At 40.3% G+C, this 17566-nt stretch overlaps 1 protein-coding gene across 2 annotated transcripts in view; it reads right to left on the bottom strand.

Moving 5' to 3' along the window:
- SLCO1C1 (solute carrier organic anion transporter family member 1C1) overlaps window positions 1-7849 on the bottom strand; it is a 26564-nt gene extending 18715 nt beyond the window's left edge. The window contains exons 1-3 of one of the 2 annotated variants that reach the window (XM_009279000.2): window positions 7765-7849; window positions 3510-3655; window positions 9-150 (exon numbers count right to left, since the gene is read on the bottom strand). In XM_009279000.2, coding sequence (XP_009277275.2) covers window positions 9-150; window positions 3510-3655; window positions 7765-7849 — 373 coding nt within the window. Of the gene's footprint in view, window positions 1-8; window positions 151-3509; window positions 3656-7764 lie in introns of those variants that run through there. The other variant, XM_019471988.1, reaches the window with a different exon arrangement.
- Between the last annotated feature and the right edge of the window lie 9717 nt (window positions 7850-17566).

Genomic DNA, 17566 nt, shown 5'->3' with positions numbered 1-17566 from the left:
GCACATACCAATTTCAAAACTGCCATCAATAACGCCAACCAAAGAGGAAGGGATATCAAATCTTCTTTCTATTTGCGTGATAGTACTTTTTAGATAACTTCCTGACAGTGCTTTAGCAAAATAAACAAAAGACAATGCACCAAGAAATACCTGTGAAAGAAATTGACAGTGATTAGAATCAGGCAGTACAGAGGGCTTTACTTTATGAATTATTCTTAAACAATTTTTACATTCCCACCTTTTCTTTTCCCAAATAACCACATTAGTATTTCTCCTACTTTTTATAAAATGCCAGATTGCCAGTTTGTCCATTTCTTATCAGCAATAATGATATAAACCAAACTTGCTATCAACCACTGCTAATTTTAGGTAGATGCCAAAGCTACTGATGCTTTGAAGGACAGAGACATGTATCCCCCTCCTGATCTCTCTAAGGAGGGGGTATCTTACACAATAACAATAAGGGTAAATGTTAAGTGTGGCTTGGTGGGGAGGTGAGTTATTTGGGCATTTTTTAACATAGGCTTTTGCAATTGGCTAGATTTGAGAGCCCTGTTCTGGCAAGCTGTTCCTAGCGAAGCCCTGGGTGGCCAGGAGGGAGAAGTCTCTGCCTCCTGTTACACGGCTCCATGAGTCGAACGGTGACCTGTCAGGAAATTGTCTTCTATGCTCATCCTTTCCCCAACAGATCTCTTGCAAGCTCTAATGCATACATTTTCTTTAGAGTGCACATTGCATTTTGCTGGGGCACAACCTTCTCTCATCCTTTTGTTCTGCAGAGGCAGTTATTTTCTCTTAGTTATCACTATATCTGTTTTAGTGTGTTAGTCTGAATCAGGAGTGGGCTTTGGAAATGAAACTCCCACCCCCTTCACTGCGCTTTGGTACGTACTGCAAATGTGCAGACTGAATCCCTTTTACACAAAATTGAACTGGAAGATGTGCTCCAGAAGGGCATTACATTCAATTCAACAGCCAATGGCTCTTCAGTCTCTGCGACAAGACTAGAGCTGGTCTGAAGTAACTCCCCACCCTGAAATGCGTACAGTAGGAGTGCAGGGTCCTTAGCACCAACTGTTTCACTCCTGCAGAGCTCTTGCCTAGATTTGCCTTCACTGAATGAAGCCTTACTGAGTTTATGAGCTCCAGGGGTACTCACACACCATGCAATTGGTCATGGAAACCACCACATTGCTTTCTACCTTCAGATACAGGTTGTGTTGACTGACAATATAGGGATGCTCTTTGTAAAAAGGTGTTAAAAAATAAAACCCAAACCTTAAACCAGAAATTAAAAGATACAGTAATGTTTCGTATAAAGAGAGGTCTAGACCCTTATCCTACTCTTAGACCTGCTCTCTGAGCAATCACGTTTCCAGTAAGCAGTTGCTCTGAAGTGATGTACTCACCTCCAGTGCAATACTCCTTACAACATCTCATTTGACAAGGCACATTGGTAATAACACTGGCATCACTGTTGAACGCAAATTCTTGTGTTAAGGTTCAAATATATGCCTGTGTCACATTCAACACACTTTACTTTATCCAGTGCTGGTTATTCCTCCTTCAGAAACACTTGTGGGTAAATAAACACTATCTAGTTTTTATTTCCCACAGTGAGGGCTCTCAAAGAGCTCTCTAGTAAAAATCTTGCCATAATATTTTACATTTTCTGTGTGTTTATGCCCTTGGATTTTAAACAGCAATGTGAAAGCAAATATGGTTTTTCACAGGAAAATCATATAGATCAAACTAGAACTTCAAACGTCGCTGTCTCTCTTTGGCACAAGTTTTTCTACTGAGTTTGCAACTGTCCCAGGAGGGAGATGGAGACCGCACGCAGCAGTGGAAAAACACTCCCGATTTAGAGCTGGGACAGAAAGGTGCACATGATTTCATATTCTTCTGTGGTTTGTCAATGACTGTAAGTAAATATTTCACCACATCTTTCTGGTTAGTAAAGGCAATTTTAACACATGGGAAGGCTGATAATTGGTAAAAACAACCTGTTGAGTCTGCATATTGTTTTGGTAACACGTTAGGCAAATACAGATCTGAAGCAGACTTTTTTGTGACTTAGAAATATCTTTAATAATTTCATATTGACTCATTAAGACATAATCAGAACTGAAAAAGGGTTAGTTCACCAAAAAAAGAGGTTTTCTAAGTCCCTGCTGGAATAGGTTAATCATAGCGGTTTGGGTTCCCAGAAGACACACATTTTTTGAACAGAAAGAAACTGAGCTGAAATATTATTGCTTTTCTATTTTTGGAGCTAATAAACTGACTCCTGACTGGCTAATCTGTGACTGAAGGTTTATTCAATGAGGGAATCGGATTATTGTTGCAGCAAATGGAGGAACAATGATAGAATTACTATTATGCTACAAATTTAATTAATACAACTCATCTTCTATTTCAAAACAGGACCCCATTTCTGGGCCTTTACAGGATCAGACAAAATCAAGGAGAATGTTCAGGAATCAAAATATTTTTGTAGCAATCATCAGACTCAATTCATCCTGCAATATCTTAACTGCTTTGCATAATTTATAGAGTTCAGGTCAACTATTGCTGAAGTCATTGACTGTATTCGGAGCTGGATTAGTATCTGAAAGTAGATGTGTGTGTGTGTGTGTACGCGCGCGTGTGAGAAAAAACAACAGAAGTGAAGACTGTGCAAAATGAAAAGAACTGTGCAAGGCCAAAGACTCATTTTCCGTGTAACTGAAATCATCTCATCTCACCGTTGTATGGTGAGTTATTGAGACCTCACTCAAAAGAGTGTCAGCATTTTACAGCCTGGCTTTGGAAAGCAGGTAGAGACAGTAGGCAAAGCATCATGTTGCCTCCTGCACCCCATTGTCCCATATAGGGAGGAATGCTCCTCCAAGGTGCAGCGGTCCTACCATCAGGTAGGTACAGCTACATTATGAGGCTTAAAGCAGGGAGCTTCCATTGCCTTGAGGAAGTGCTTCTCATGGGTGAGATAAATGCAGATACAGTGGTGATACTTCTGCAGTTTCGTTTCAAAGTCACCTTATGCAGAGTTCTCTCAAATCAGGAATATTACATTAATACTTCAATAATATAGCACTCAAAACACGTGGACCATAATACAAATATTATTTTTCAGAGCCCAGAAGACTACCATGGCTACAATCTTAAAAAAGCGATCTGTACTAACAGGTACCTGTGGTACCTGTCTGCTGATACTCTGTTCTTAACTTCAGGAAGATAGGGTGGTGCAATAAGGAGGATATAGTGACCTTTCAGGATGACCCTTGAAGATCTCATAACATGCAAGCCTCAACCAACATGTTATATCTGAACATTGCCAAACGTTAGGCAAATACAGGTCTGAAGCAGACTTTTTTTATGACTTAGAAATATCTTTAATAATTTCATACTGACTCAGCAAGACATAATCAGAACTAAAGAAAGGATAGTTCACCAAAAAAAGAGGTTTTCTAAGTCCCTACTGGAATATTCAAAAACTCTTACTCTACCTTTATACCTCCACGACACGACTGTTTTTCCTTGGATGTGGAAGATTCAGATTTGAATGAAGATCGGTCAACAGGCAGGATTGTGTTGTTTGAGAAAAACTGAGTGTTTTCTTTTGATGAAATCTCCATGATGGTATCCGCTGCCTCTAAATCAGAAAACATGGAGAACATTTTAAAAGGGCATCCTATTAGCTCAGCCTCAAAAGCTCATCATGTGACAGCAACATCCCACTGTAGTGTTTTCCCTACAATTCCCTAGCAATTATCAAACTTTGCAACAGAATCTGACCAGTGCACTGGATGCTTAATTATGGAAATTTGCAATCCACTTGCCTATAATAATGAAGATTAAATCATACTCAGCAAATGGTCTTCATCTTCATTCTCTAGCTATCATCAATGCGATTTCATTGAACGTTTGACCAAGCATTACCGGCAGACTAAATGAGGCTTGTTAACATTTTAAACAACATTTCAAACAACATTTCAAACAACATTTCTGGAGCCTATATGTAAGTTCACGTTTCTGGATGTGACCACGTCTGCAGAGATTTCTCAGGGCTGATCTCTGAATTTCCCATATATCTGGAACATTAAGTAATTAGATCAAAGGAAATCTAGCCCTGTTAATGAGGGACTTGAATTGTTTTAGATTGAAATATTAGCTCTAATCGTCTGATGTTAGCTAATGAGTTACACAAGAATAAAGAGGTTTAGTTCCCTTTACCATTTAAGATAGAGCCTTAGGGCTCTGTGGTCAAGTGTTACAGGAAAAAATGTGAATTTGCTTCTTTGCAGGTAAATACAAAGAAAGTAAATACTACACTTTGAGAACAGAAGATATCAGTAATTCTTAAACCTCTACTTAGGTACTGCAGTACTTTGGTCTTAATTTCAATCTCTAAATCAGATCTGAAAATATTTATGAAATCAGCTTCTGTGTTCACTTTTAAGCAGCACTATGTTTATAGAACTGCTGGCTGGAAACATGAATAGGAGAAGTTCCTATTCTGTTATGTTTGTCTAAAGACAGATCTTACATAAGTAAAAAACATATATGGTATTATGTATATGTATACATACATGTACATACATGTGTTGTCATGGCTTCCCAAGGGTCTGTGCAGTGTTTCCAGAAATGTAAGTGAAAATAACAAAAGTATCCCTAGATGCTAAGATTTGCTCATGCAAATACTTGCCTAGGCTCTGTTCATATATGGACAAGGCAAAAGGACTGTGGCTGTGGTACCAACATTTTCACTGAGATCTCTCCATCACATCAGATGAAATAAGAGCTACTGACCACATATAAGAGAAATATTTGCATTTGATACTGCCCTGACAGGGACTCTAGTGTATTTCCTTGTCAGCACTAATGAGTTTACAGATTTTTTTAAAACAACAATAACAAAATAAGAATGGTTGGTACTTGCTGCAGAAAACTTGTAACCTATTCCTGCTCTGTTTCTGCCTTCCTGCGATCTTGGGAAAAGTCACATCGTCTCTCTATGCCCCACTTCCGAACTTGTACAATGGGGAATGACAGCATGTACCTCAGAGCACTCACGTGAGGATAAATTCATTCAAACTTGAGAGCATGGACATGACACTCACATAAGGTATGCTGCCATGTAAGCACATCAGATAGCCTTTAGCTTAAGGTTTGAAATGCTCTGCATATTACTACTACAGCAATCTTGGAATGAAAAAGAAATTGAAAAAGGGAAACATCTGAAACACAACTAAAGTGAATTGTCCTTATCTCGGAGCAAAGCAACATCCAACTAGGGAAGGTCCAGCAGAGGAGCAGGGGGCCTGCACAGTCTCCTTCACTGCACCCCATATGCAGGGTTGACCAAAAAAAAAAAAAGCCGTGGGGGGTGGAATATGACACACCGATGCTTGACAGCAGCATACAAGTTCATGCCACGCTGACTTGGTACAATTCTCAAATGGACAGCGATACTTAAAATTTGTACTCAGCAGTATAAAAAATTATTACAGTATAAAAATTATTAGCATTTCTTATCTGACTCTGGGTGTCAAATGGAAGCATGCTAGGAAGGACTGACAGCCATACAAGTTTTACAAGCTTTAATGTATCCCCAATTGTTCCTATGGGATGGCCTTAAGGAGGTCAGTAGTTTTCTGGCCCAGAGCAACCTGCAACCATATATATCAGAGCATCAGTTCAGTTGTCTTGACAATGCCTTTGAGGGAAACTCTTAACACAAGACAGAGAGCAGAGCAGTGTGCCCAGTGGTACCACAGCCCACCGCAATATTAGCTTTAATCTTTCCTCTTTTGTGCAACCAACATAAATATGAGTGTTTCACTCTAATCACAAACAAGCGGCATTCTGCTTGTTTAAGAAAGGTCAGTTCTGTTCTCTATTTTCTATCTTGTGCTTTAAAAAAAAACAACATAAATGCAGTCACCTTATCACCACTGAAACACTCTGGGCCATATTCAACGCTCTCATGGTTCCAGTGCTAAATTCAAGCCTTCTGTATCCAGCAGCCTCCGTGCATCTCTCCCTGTATATATGTGTGTGTGTGTGTGTGCGTGCACATAGTTGAGATGTATTTAAGCATGCATTCTTTATGTGATCTAACAAACACATGTATGACTGCAGAAGTGTCTATGCTTGGATGCATATGTACACACACACACACAAATTTCTTAAAGCTAGATCTATTAGAAGACAAACTCCTAACTGAAGGGATTTTATTATATGGGTAAAGTGCATTCTCGCTATTCATTAACAGTTTAAAAATAAGACCTGAACAACAATTACCTTGGCACAAGATTTAGATTTAGATTTGCTTGTTGTTCTAGGTATGTATCTTTGCCACATAGTACTTGCAATGATAAAAACATAGTAATTGGTTTTATCAGTCATTATTATTAAACCTGCACACAGTCTTCCAAAATGCAGGTTTTCTGGCAGTAAAGATGTTCAGCTCTTATATAAGCAAATAACCATATGGGGAGAAGAAAAACAAGTGTACCAAAGCATAAACAGTTAAATGTGTATACATAGAGAATGCATTTTCTCTTCCTTCGACCAAATACCACCTAAGCAGTATTTCCTAATTACAGGTAGCATCTTCTGAAGCTTGCAAGCACTCTGAAATCTTCAAGGATCTCTGAAGACATTTAATCAATGGAGTTTCCATGGATTAGTTCTTCTAAATCCCTTTTGTAACTTTTACGAGAGATTAAGAAAGCAAGCCATTGAAGAAAGCACTGTCATAAGGCAGTTTTCTGTCCTAAAAAAGCTGCTCTACTCCATGATAGTCAAGGAAGAGTAGGTATATAACTGAAAATAAAGTCTAATTCTGTTAATGTCTTCTGTACTATCATCCCCAAAATAGATTCACAGAACAAAGGTTCTTTTGGACAGGACTAAAGCAGGAGCCATCAAAACCAGGGACATTTTAGTCTCCGTGAAGCTAAAGGAGGGGAGAACATGGTGTTTTACCACCGCACTTAGGAAGAATCAAATCAAACCAAGCAAGTTCCACCGTAAAATTGCCTTTTGTGGGAGTAGTGAAATAAATAGCGGGCAGAATTTGATCACCAGTCATTCTAGCAGGAAGGAAAGACACTGAAGCTGGTGCCCTGAAACGAAGGGATCCGTACAAACTTCTCACACCTACGACAACTGAGTAAGTCCAGGTGGGTGACACTCTGCCTGAAGGCAGCTGCTGGCCACTCTCACACCTTCTCCCTGCCTGTCACCAGAGCTCGCAGCTGGGGCTCCAACCCCTCGCGTTCCTGGCTCCAGCTGGCCGGGGTGTGGGAGCCCTCTCTGGCAGCTCTGCTTTTTATCCCACCAAAAGCACTCCCGATAACCCACCTGTGACACAGCTCGGGCAGCAGCAGCGCTCACCCTCCCAAGGGCTGACATGTGGGGTTGTGCCCAACGGTCAGGTCCAAGGATGAGCCCGTCCCTGAGCATGCATGCGGCGGGCTGAGACACTGCCAGGCAGTTCCCGAAGCACCCCTCCACTCATTCAAACTCCAGGCAATGAAAAAAAGTCCTTCCCCCCGCTGGAAACTTCTCCGCTTTGCAGTAAGCCTCCTTAGACATGCCTTTATTGTGTGTCAGCCCGCAGGCGTAGGAGCTGCACTTGCTAGAATAGGTAGACACAGGAGACCAGTACAGAGACTGTTTGCCCATGAACCCAGCTAAAGGACATCCTCTCTGAAAGGTGACTCGACAAAGAGGAGAAGAAAAGCCAAATCTTACCTGGCAGCAGAAATCCCCAGAGATGGTGCCTACCAGTTTTCGTAGGTAAGCTCCCTCTATCGTTTATGCATACCCATACATGCATGCATGGGCACTGGTCCCAGCTTAGAAGCGGGAAAAATTGGAGGGGAAACCCACCTTTTAGAAATTACCCTGTCTAGGGATGGTACCTCTTATACTGGAGGTAGAGAAAGGAAAAAGCATAAGGGTAGGGGAACTTGTTTTGTCTCTTGTTTTGCCTGAGCACTTGGTATTTGTCTCCCAATTCTCCCCCATCCTCCTCCCCCACCTCCTCCCTTTTTTCTTCCTTTCTCCCCTCCTATCAACTCCAGGACACTAGGCACACAGGCAAAGCAAAGATGCCGGGTGCCCTAGCTGGAAATCCTGAAGAGCATCTAAACCCTCTTGGGGGTATTTTTCTTTGTAAGTTGCTGTAAGTTTGATGGGGCACGTGACAAAGATTTGTGGAGAAGAAAAAAAAAAAAAATATCCTGATCTTCTTAATTGCTCATTCCCAGGAAACGAAAGACTTCAAGGGGGAATGGACTAGGAAAAAAAAAGGGGGGGTGCGTGGGAGAAGATAGGATGTAGGGTGAACAGGCGATTCACAAAGCTTTCCCATCCAGATCCTGGTCCTTCCCGGTATGCCCAGTACACCCTGCTCCCCAAAAGCCTCAGGGCAAAGTCCCCATCAACATGATGTAAAACCACAACGAAAAGACCCATTAAAGGAGAGGACAGAATTGCACAGGAGAGTCAGTCAAGTCCTTTGCCATAATGAAAGGAAAATTTTGCAAACTTCATTCCTAACTTGTGTTTTTCCTGTCACAAGGTCACGGCTACTGAAACAGCATTTATTTGCAAGTTTGTGTAAAGATGAAGAACATGATTAGCTCCCAGTGTAGTTGCTTGAGCTGAGAGAGGCTATAAATCCTGTGTCTTCTACTAACCTGTGAGCTTTAATTATACAAACAGAGAAGGTATTAAAACTATAAATTCTCCTTCCTTTCCCCTTCTTGCTCTCTCCCACCCTCTGCAGTAGGGTATGTTTCCATGGCAGCTAAAACCTCACTGACACTCAAAACAGTGCCGTGCCAAACACGGCGGCTTAGAGCAGGCTTCTACTTTCCTAGATTTAATACAAATTATTATCCGTTCCTTCATTATATCTCCATTTTGGGTTCTTAATGCGGCTGGATTTTTATTACACTGCACGTAATTCACATTTTGTACTTTAATGTGTCTTATATCCTTACTTGGAAGGTTTGGAAACTTGGAAATCTCTTTTCCCCTTTTCTAAGAGATATCAGGGTGCCTAATAGTCCACAGGAATTAGTGATTACAGAATTAGTGATTATGAGTTCTTTCAGCCTCTTTCAGAGAACAGCTTCCAGCCTGTTTCCTTCAATTATTAGGAAAACTGAGTTTACACAATACGGGATCTGTACTAGTTTCGCCTGACCTTTAATCTTCGTTGCTGACCTTGTCTCCTTCAATGATTTCTGACACAGACTCCAGTTATTCTGCCACTGGTAGCCTTCATCACACTGCCACTTCAAATAGGTGAGGTTCATGTTCAGAATCATAAATTCTTTATATAAAACCCTTTCACATAATCCTCCAAGACCCCATTATGCTACAAATCACATCGATGAACACCAGGGCATGGTCCTCTACCCGAGAAAAATACCTAAAGAATGGTTATATGCAGTTTAACATGAAGCAATGCTTTGAAGAACGAGGCCCACAAGATTTTATGCAATCTTCTCATCTTTCCTGGATTTTTGGTTCATTATAAAACCTCATCATCAGCTTTCTATCACAGTTGGGCTTTTACTGGAATTTCTTTCTAGAGCCTTCTCTGACTTCTTTATAGGTGTAGACAATATCTTAACTGGAGCTTTATCAAAACCAACCTGGGGGAGGTATTTTCCATTATGGAAAGTTTTCTTACACCTTCCGGAAGAGCATCACCATTCCTTTATGAGCTAATTATAGCAGTTCCTCAGAAACAGTCTTATTTATGTCCTCCACAATACTTTTCCAGATGCTCAGAGTAAATGAATACAAGATCCTTACTAAAACTCAGTGAGTTCATCTGGCAGAGAAGAAAGTCTCATCCAGGTAGGAATTTATTAGTCTCCCAGGCCTCCCAGGCCATGGATATCGCATGGAAAGGCGATGCAGTACATCACCTACTACAACTTACTGACAAGAACTGAGACAGGGGAAACGAATCACTACCAATTCCAATGCAGGACACGACACCTCTTGTGTGTCACCTTTCAGTGCCTCCCAGAGCAGAGCACTTCCCAAGCACGACACAAAACTCACTGGAAGCTTGCTAGGCAATCAGTCAGACAAGAAAGGTTTTGCTTTCCCATAGTCCTAAAAGAAATTGCTTACTTATATATACTTACTTTATAATTGAAACAAAGCCTTTAAAGCAGCTAAAGGACAAAGAACCAGACTAATGCTTGTTCCTCGAGGTCTGTTTCTATTTTCTTTGCATTCCTACTTTGTATTAGTTACAGGAAATTAGAAGCCAGACCACCTTCATTTCTAAAGCACAGGGTTAAATTAATTACGTTTACAAAGCCTAGTCTAGCCATAGTGAATAGCTGTGACAAGAGTAATCTTGATTCATAGACGTATCAATACCCTAACAATGCAGCAGGTTTGTGGGTCAGTCTTTAAACCATCCAACAACAACAGAGCTCTGAAGCATAGCTCCAGGGAACCGGCTGCTTCTTCTTCAAGAACGTTTCATGAGCAAATGCTAACCTTGTAAAGTCTCAACCTCCCCCCCCCGCAAAAAGTGTTCAGAAGCACGAAACTTTTCCCTTGTAAAAGACATTTTTTAAAAACATATTCCAACAGACTTATTTAAGTCGTAAGGGCTTGCTTGTCAAGATAAACTTTACACTGAAATCTGAGTACACACGTAACAGCTGCAAAGAAACTTTTGTTTTTATCTGATAGAAGGAAAATATTGACTTTTTAAAAAAAGAAAACAAAAAATGTATAAATGCTAGCACGTAAATACTCCAACCCTGAGCCGCTCTGCTGTGCCTGGAATGACTCAGAGAGAAGGAGAGCTGGTCATGGCAGCAACTGCTTGTGGCCCAGAGTTCTCCTACTGCAATGGTCTCCTAAACCCCTGGAGGGCTCAGCGCGGGAGCTAAGATGCAGCAGACAAGACCGAGAAAGCTGGCTAAATAGCAAGTAATATTTGCATTTGAAGGAGAGGCATTGAAACCGTTCATGTTTGCTGAAGGTCATGCAGGAAGTCTGTGCAGAGCTCAGGAAAAACTCCAACAGATCCAGATCTCTTGAATCCTTGTCCAGAGAGCAGGAAGCTCAAGGCATCACGCCACTGTTGAGTCTGGAAATGCAGCTGCCAGAATAAAGGCAACTTAGAAAGCATGACGGCTTGGAAGCAGCTGTTTCTTTCAAAGAAATGTCTCAGAGTATTTAAATTTTAGTACAATTTAACTTTTATAATTTCTAAAAAAGGTGTATTTCTGCTTGCTGTGATTCCTAGGTAAATATGTAGTTTGGAGTCAGTAACAAGCAGGTGCAGCGAAGCTGTTTACAGTTAACTAATACAGCAATCTAGTTTCACCACCTATACAATTTTAGTTGCTTTAGCTGTACTCCTCTATTGCTATGGATACAATATTTCTTGACATTAATTTTCCTCTGCTTTTTGTTGCCAGTCCTAAGATCACGCTTGTTAAGAACACAAATGAGCAGGAAACCCACTGTCAGAACAAACCTCACATATCCATTCCACATCAAAGAACCAGAGACAAACATTATGCTTTGGCTGTTGGAAGCACTTGGGAATTGCAGTGAAAATTTCAGGCTTGAAGATAGTACTTCTTTGCCCAACTAAGGACCTCCAGGTCTAGCCTCAAATAACAGTTTTCTTATCAAAGAACAGCAAAAGCAATAGAAAACTCATCTAATTATTTTCTGGGCCCAGCTAACTTGTTATTAGGATATGCACAGGTCCTTCTGAGAAGTCTCATTACCCTGAGGTGCTCATCAAATTATTCACGACATTCAGATTTTCAGCCCCTTTCATGAGACTTCAGGAAGAATAATTTTCAAAAATAGCAGTTGCAGTAAGTTACTGCACCCGACCATATAACAATACCATCTTTTCTATGTATGTTCCCCATGCTGGGTGCCTGAGGTAACGTATAGGAGTGTGCAGAATGGCTGTAGATCACCTTGAAAGCACCTGCAGAAGGTAACCTATCAGGTAATAGAGCTAGGAGGTTTTCCTTTCTGAATGATGAGTAAAAAAAAAAAACCACCCAAAATTACGGACCCAGACAGATTTTGACTAGAATTTTCAAGAGAAGAGAAGTAACGTATACTTACATAGCACCACACTTCGCAAAGATCCCAATGGGCCCTGTGAAACCCAGCTCCAAGGGCGTGTAACAAGAAGGATGAACGAGAGATCCAGTGACACGACACATCTCTTCAGGGCAGGAAGCATTTGTACCCACTGGAGATTTGGGGAGAATTTTAATTTAGAAGAATGTAATAAAAGAAACTGGAATTTGTCCACCCACTAGGGATTAATACCATTAATCTTAATAAAATCCCATAGCACTTTCTGTAATGCAGATAAGTTCTTCGAACCAGGTTTAAACCCAAAGATTTTGGCCAGAAATGTGGAAAGAGAAGGTGTAAAGAATTTAACAGTTTATTACACAGATGGTGTTGAATTTGTAGAATATGATGCCTTTGGCAAGCACAGTAATAAACAATTGACACGTGCAAAGGATTGTGAGGGGAAGTAATTTACCAGCAACAACAAAAGTCACTGTAAATGAAGCCATCATACAGATCAAACAAGAACCTTCTGCTTTGTATTTCCTGGCTGCAGACAAGCAGATGTTGCAGCAACCTTTTATCTGTATCAGACTTCCAAACCATTACAACCACATCTATCCCAGGTTATTTAGTGATTATAGCTAGCAGTCTGGATTGGGTGTGACACAAGCCATCAAAACCTTAGGTAAAACTTTGAACTTGCACATTTTCTCCCACGGCTCACGAATTAAGGCAATGTTAGTATCACCCTTTGGCTGGGAAGCTGTTCAACAAAGGAGCTGGCTTTGACAGTTTCCTTCTCAGCATGCCAGGTTTTTGGGATCCCAGTGTGGAGTGGTTAAAAATCTCCCTCGGACTGTGAGATGGCTATCCCAGAGCTACAGACCCCATCAGTCAGGGTAGCACCTGGAAGTTACGCATCTGACTGTCAACGTCATTTGCTGTTCTACCCCTATGTAAATCACCGACGATATCCAGGGAGTCCATGGTGGCATGCGGGATAATGTCAATTTCCACAGGATTTTGGTGAGATAATTGAAGAAACATTAAGGAAGGCATTGGTAAACAGAGTGCCAAGAGTTCTCTGAGATTTCTGTTTTTAGTGAAACATTTTAAGTGGTTTTAGGCAAGTGGATTTGCCTGGGCAATTGAGAGTAATTTGAACACCTGGAAAATGCAACATTTAATTGAGCTGCTACTGACTGTGCGTCATGGCCCCTTTTACGTTTTACCAGAACCCCAGGAGAGGCATGCTCATGTGTGGTCTCATTAGCAGATTGACTGCTTCTGCTCCGTGTTTTATTGCTCATCTCTTCCCATGGGAACCTCTTGCTGTTTGAAGAGCTCCAGAGAGAGTTCGGTGATTTTCAAAGACAAGTGCATTCTTTAACTTGGTAGTCCCTACTCTTTGTGATGAGGAGTACTTAAGGAAAAGAGGTTTTCTTCGTTGCTCCAGTTGTATGCTTTTCTGTGGGCAGCTGTGAATCTCTGGATCAAATAATTCCATGCTAGGGAGTTATTAAGTGTTTGGGACAGACCAGCTGCAGGCTTATGAGCAGTTCCTTAGAATAGGTATAAACATATTTTATGGTTATACCATAACCATAAAATAAAATACCATATTTCCTACTGGCGATGATCCCGACTAATACCTTCCTAATCACTGCCTGGTGCAAATTTCCTTACATTTTTGCCATTCAGAAGTTAAGCCTGAGGACAAATAAACTGGTGGGACTTCAAAACTGACAGCTAGCTATGTGGCTGATGCTTTTCCATATTTTGATATCTGTTAATTTTTAAGCTATAGGAAAAGAGGCTTTGAATACACAGTTGATCCAAACAGTTTGTATGTAGCCATTTCAAATGAGTTGGCTGAAGAGCTCTCCAGATCTTTGATGAAAGTAGGTAATAAAACTTTAAAAAAGGGGAAAATTTTAGACAGCTGTACGATACTTTTTTAAAAATTATAAACAGTGAGCAAAGAAAGTAGCTAGATGTCAATCCTAGCCCACATAATGGACTAGCAAAATCTTTCACTGAAGAATGACAGTATTCTTACCAAAATAATTGCAAGAAAATTGATTTCACTTACTGATGTCCCACTTTAACAGATTACTTCTGTGATTAATAAGGAAAACACTGTTAAGGTAACACATTTAGTTTTCTCTGGAAGCATTAGTCACTCTGCATTACTATGGCTGAATAGTGCCATGTAATACGGCACTATATTATTGTCAGTCTCACCCCTGTGCCTGGGAAGATCATGGAACAGATCCTCCTGGAAGCTATGCTAAGGCCCATGGAGGACAGGGAGGTGATTCGAGACAGCCAGCATGGCTTCACCAAGGGCAAGTCCTGCCTGACCAACCCAGTGGCCTTCTGTGATGGAGTGACTACATCAGTGGACAAGGGAAGGGCTACAGGTGTCGTCTCTCTGGACCTCTGTAAGGCCTTTGACACGGTCCCCCACAACATCCTTCTCTCTAAACTGGAGAGATACAGATTTGATGGGTGGACTGTCCGGTGGGTGAGGAATTGGTTAGATGGTTGCATCCAGAGGGTAGTGGCCAACTATGGCTGAATAGTGCCATGTAATATAGACCACATTCAATCAGTATGGTCCATATTAATTGGATTGAAAAGTACACGGATGACAGATGTTTAAATATTGGTCATCGTTAAAGAAGGATGTTTATAAAGAGGCCTTCCACAGATTGGTTGAGTCACACAGCATTTAACATGGGATTTATCAGTGATCTGAAATAAGGTGCAGAATTCTGTTGGTAAAAGTTGCAGATAATAGGATACCAATAAACATGAGCATACTAACGTCACTAACGGGTCACTAACACATACCAAGCAGAACCGGCAGATAAAATGGTAATTCAATATATACCAACTTTACTGGACTTGAATCAGAGTTTGAAGAAGCTACAGGTCATTTGCAGTCTGGTGCTTAAACTGAAAGCTGGGCACCGAAAGCAAATTTGTTCAATAAAGGAAAAAGAAACACAGCAAACAGGATACCACAGAATTATATTTATGTTGTACATTTGTCTTCACATTGCAACATCCACATTGTTCATTTTGTGACAAGTATTTCTAATAATTTTGAATACATATTTACTGTATAATACATTTTACCAGGAGGCACTTCCAGTAATTCTGGCAAAAAGGAGCTTCATTATAGTGTCTAACTTACAAAACAGTAAAAATAAATAATGTTTATCTAAAAGATTTTTTTTCCTGTACAGAATCTATTTTGTACAAAACATTTATCAGCCATTAACTAAATCACTTAACAAATACTTGTGAAGAGAATATATTAAGTATTGCTACATGTATCGAGTGCAAGATACTAGTGAAAGGAAAAGAATTATTCTGTTTATGAAAATCACCTAAAAATACAAGGCCTTGTTCCTGAAGTGTTTAAAAAGGAGAAGCTTGGTTACAACAATATTGACAATATATAAATATAAATTAACGTATGTAGTACTTAGTGAAAAGAACACTGTGTTAAAAACTGGCGTGTACAAATCCTGAACAAGATGGCACTTTTCTGCATTGCCACTTTGGCTGGCAGTTATTTTTTAAAATATTGCTTCAAAAGAATTATAAAGGTACACAAAACCCTTTTCAAATAGAGCCGTATAAAATTACATTTCCCCCCCTTTCTCTCACCTTTTGAAGTGAAAAAAATCGAGGAGGGATTAATTTTGAAGTACACAGGTGAATTGCAGAAACTTGCTACTAGAGCCGAGTCTGAATGAGCATCATAAAATAGTTGTGTCTGAGGCGCAGTGCCCCGAGGTCGCAGGCCAGGAGTCAAACCTCATAGGACAGGATGTAAGGTGACCAAATTCCTCTGTGTTTTCTACAGTAAAAAAACTTTGGTTGGCCTTTTGTGAATTTGAAAATACAAAATTTGTATGATTTGGCCCCAAAATCTGGTGGGGGATCAAGTGCTTCAATTATATCGATGCACCCAAAATTTTCACTCAGAAAAGGTTTTGACCTTGCTGGATTAATTTCTTGATTACTTTCACCAAAATGGGATATATATTTTTTTTAAAATCGTATTTTGTACGTGATATACATACTTGCATATTGTTACCCAGATGGCCAAACTATATTGGAAAACAATTATTTTTGAAAGGTACTACTTCCACAACTGGAGGCAAAGATTACAAAATGTGTTTCTGTTGGAAAAAGTCCTAGATGTTCTTCTATCAAAAGCACTAAAAAGAAAAAAAACTGCCACCCATCAGTGAAAATGTTAATCTGTTAAACAAACATAACCTACGGTATGAATCACGTCTTTTTAAAAAGTAAACTTAAATTACTTTCCATCATGCAAACATCTTATATCAATTACTCAAGAAAAGAAGACTTAACTTTAGAAAAGTAATGACCAAATGTATGCCGACATGGTTGAAATCGTAAAAATATCAACACCACTTAGCAGTTATTGACGCTGTCTTTGACCTCTTAGGATACCACCTGCAGTACTGTATTAAGGTTTACAAATATCTAAAAATGAAAATTTTGCATTCAAATACAGATTTTCATCGTGTGTCAGAATCAGGCAGGAATTTTGAAAAGGAAAGATAGCTTGAACAGACAATGGGCTTTCTACCTAAAGTAGTATGTACACACATGGAAAACCCCTAACTCTTTTCTCTCTGATCAGATTACAGACCTCTTTTTTTTTTCCTTTTTATGAAAGCATGGGGGCAAAATGACTAGGGTCAGGGGAGAAAATAAAGAACAACAACAAACCCCCCAAAACTCAATCTCCTTTAAGTAAATATTTAAAAGCAAAGAGCAATTGCTGATTCACATTAACTGTTTGTAAGTGTTTGCTGTGGTAAAGGAAGACGGCGTTGAAAACCAGAGCATCTAAGCCCACTGCCTCGGGGCTATCGCTGTGAGCAAACCACGGCGAGGTGGGTATAGAGTTGGATTACATTACTCTAAGGTATTTCTCCAGCTACTTTGACAACAGCCCTCTGAAATACGACGTTTGTTCTTTACCTCCCACCAGTTCCTCCCCCCGTGCTGTGCCGTGCCGCCTGGCACCCCAGGCCATTTACAGGCCAACGGTACAAGCACAGCTCCCTCTGCAAGCCCGAGGAAAAGCAAGCTAATGCACACCTGCCTCGCCAGGGCCACAGCATGCACTGTGTTTTGCTTATTTGATCTGATTTCTATGGTTTTTGAATCACGACAAGAGAATTCAATCATAAAAAGATACATGGTCTGCAGCTGTGGCAAAGTCAGTCCTTTATACCTGCTCTTTTGCCTTCACACAGACAGAAAACAGAAATATTTGGGTTTCCTCATCTAATTCACTGCTGGGATACATCCCTTTCCACGCCTGCAGATTTCAGTGGTGCTCCTTGGTGCACACAGATCCCATATGCCATCAACGGCAGAACAAGTGTCATCT

This window comes from Aptenodytes forsteri, unplaced genomic scaffold (assembly GCF_000699145.1).
Source record: "Aptenodytes forsteri isolate BGI_AS27 unplaced genomic scaffold, ASM69914v1 Scaffold241, whole genome shotgun sequence".
Lineage (NCBI taxonomy): Eukaryota > Metazoa > Chordata > Aves > Sphenisciformes > Spheniscidae > Aptenodytes > Aptenodytes forsteri.
Note: the sequence above shows the minus strand (reverse complement) of the source record. Positions and strands in the feature narration are given on the sequence as shown.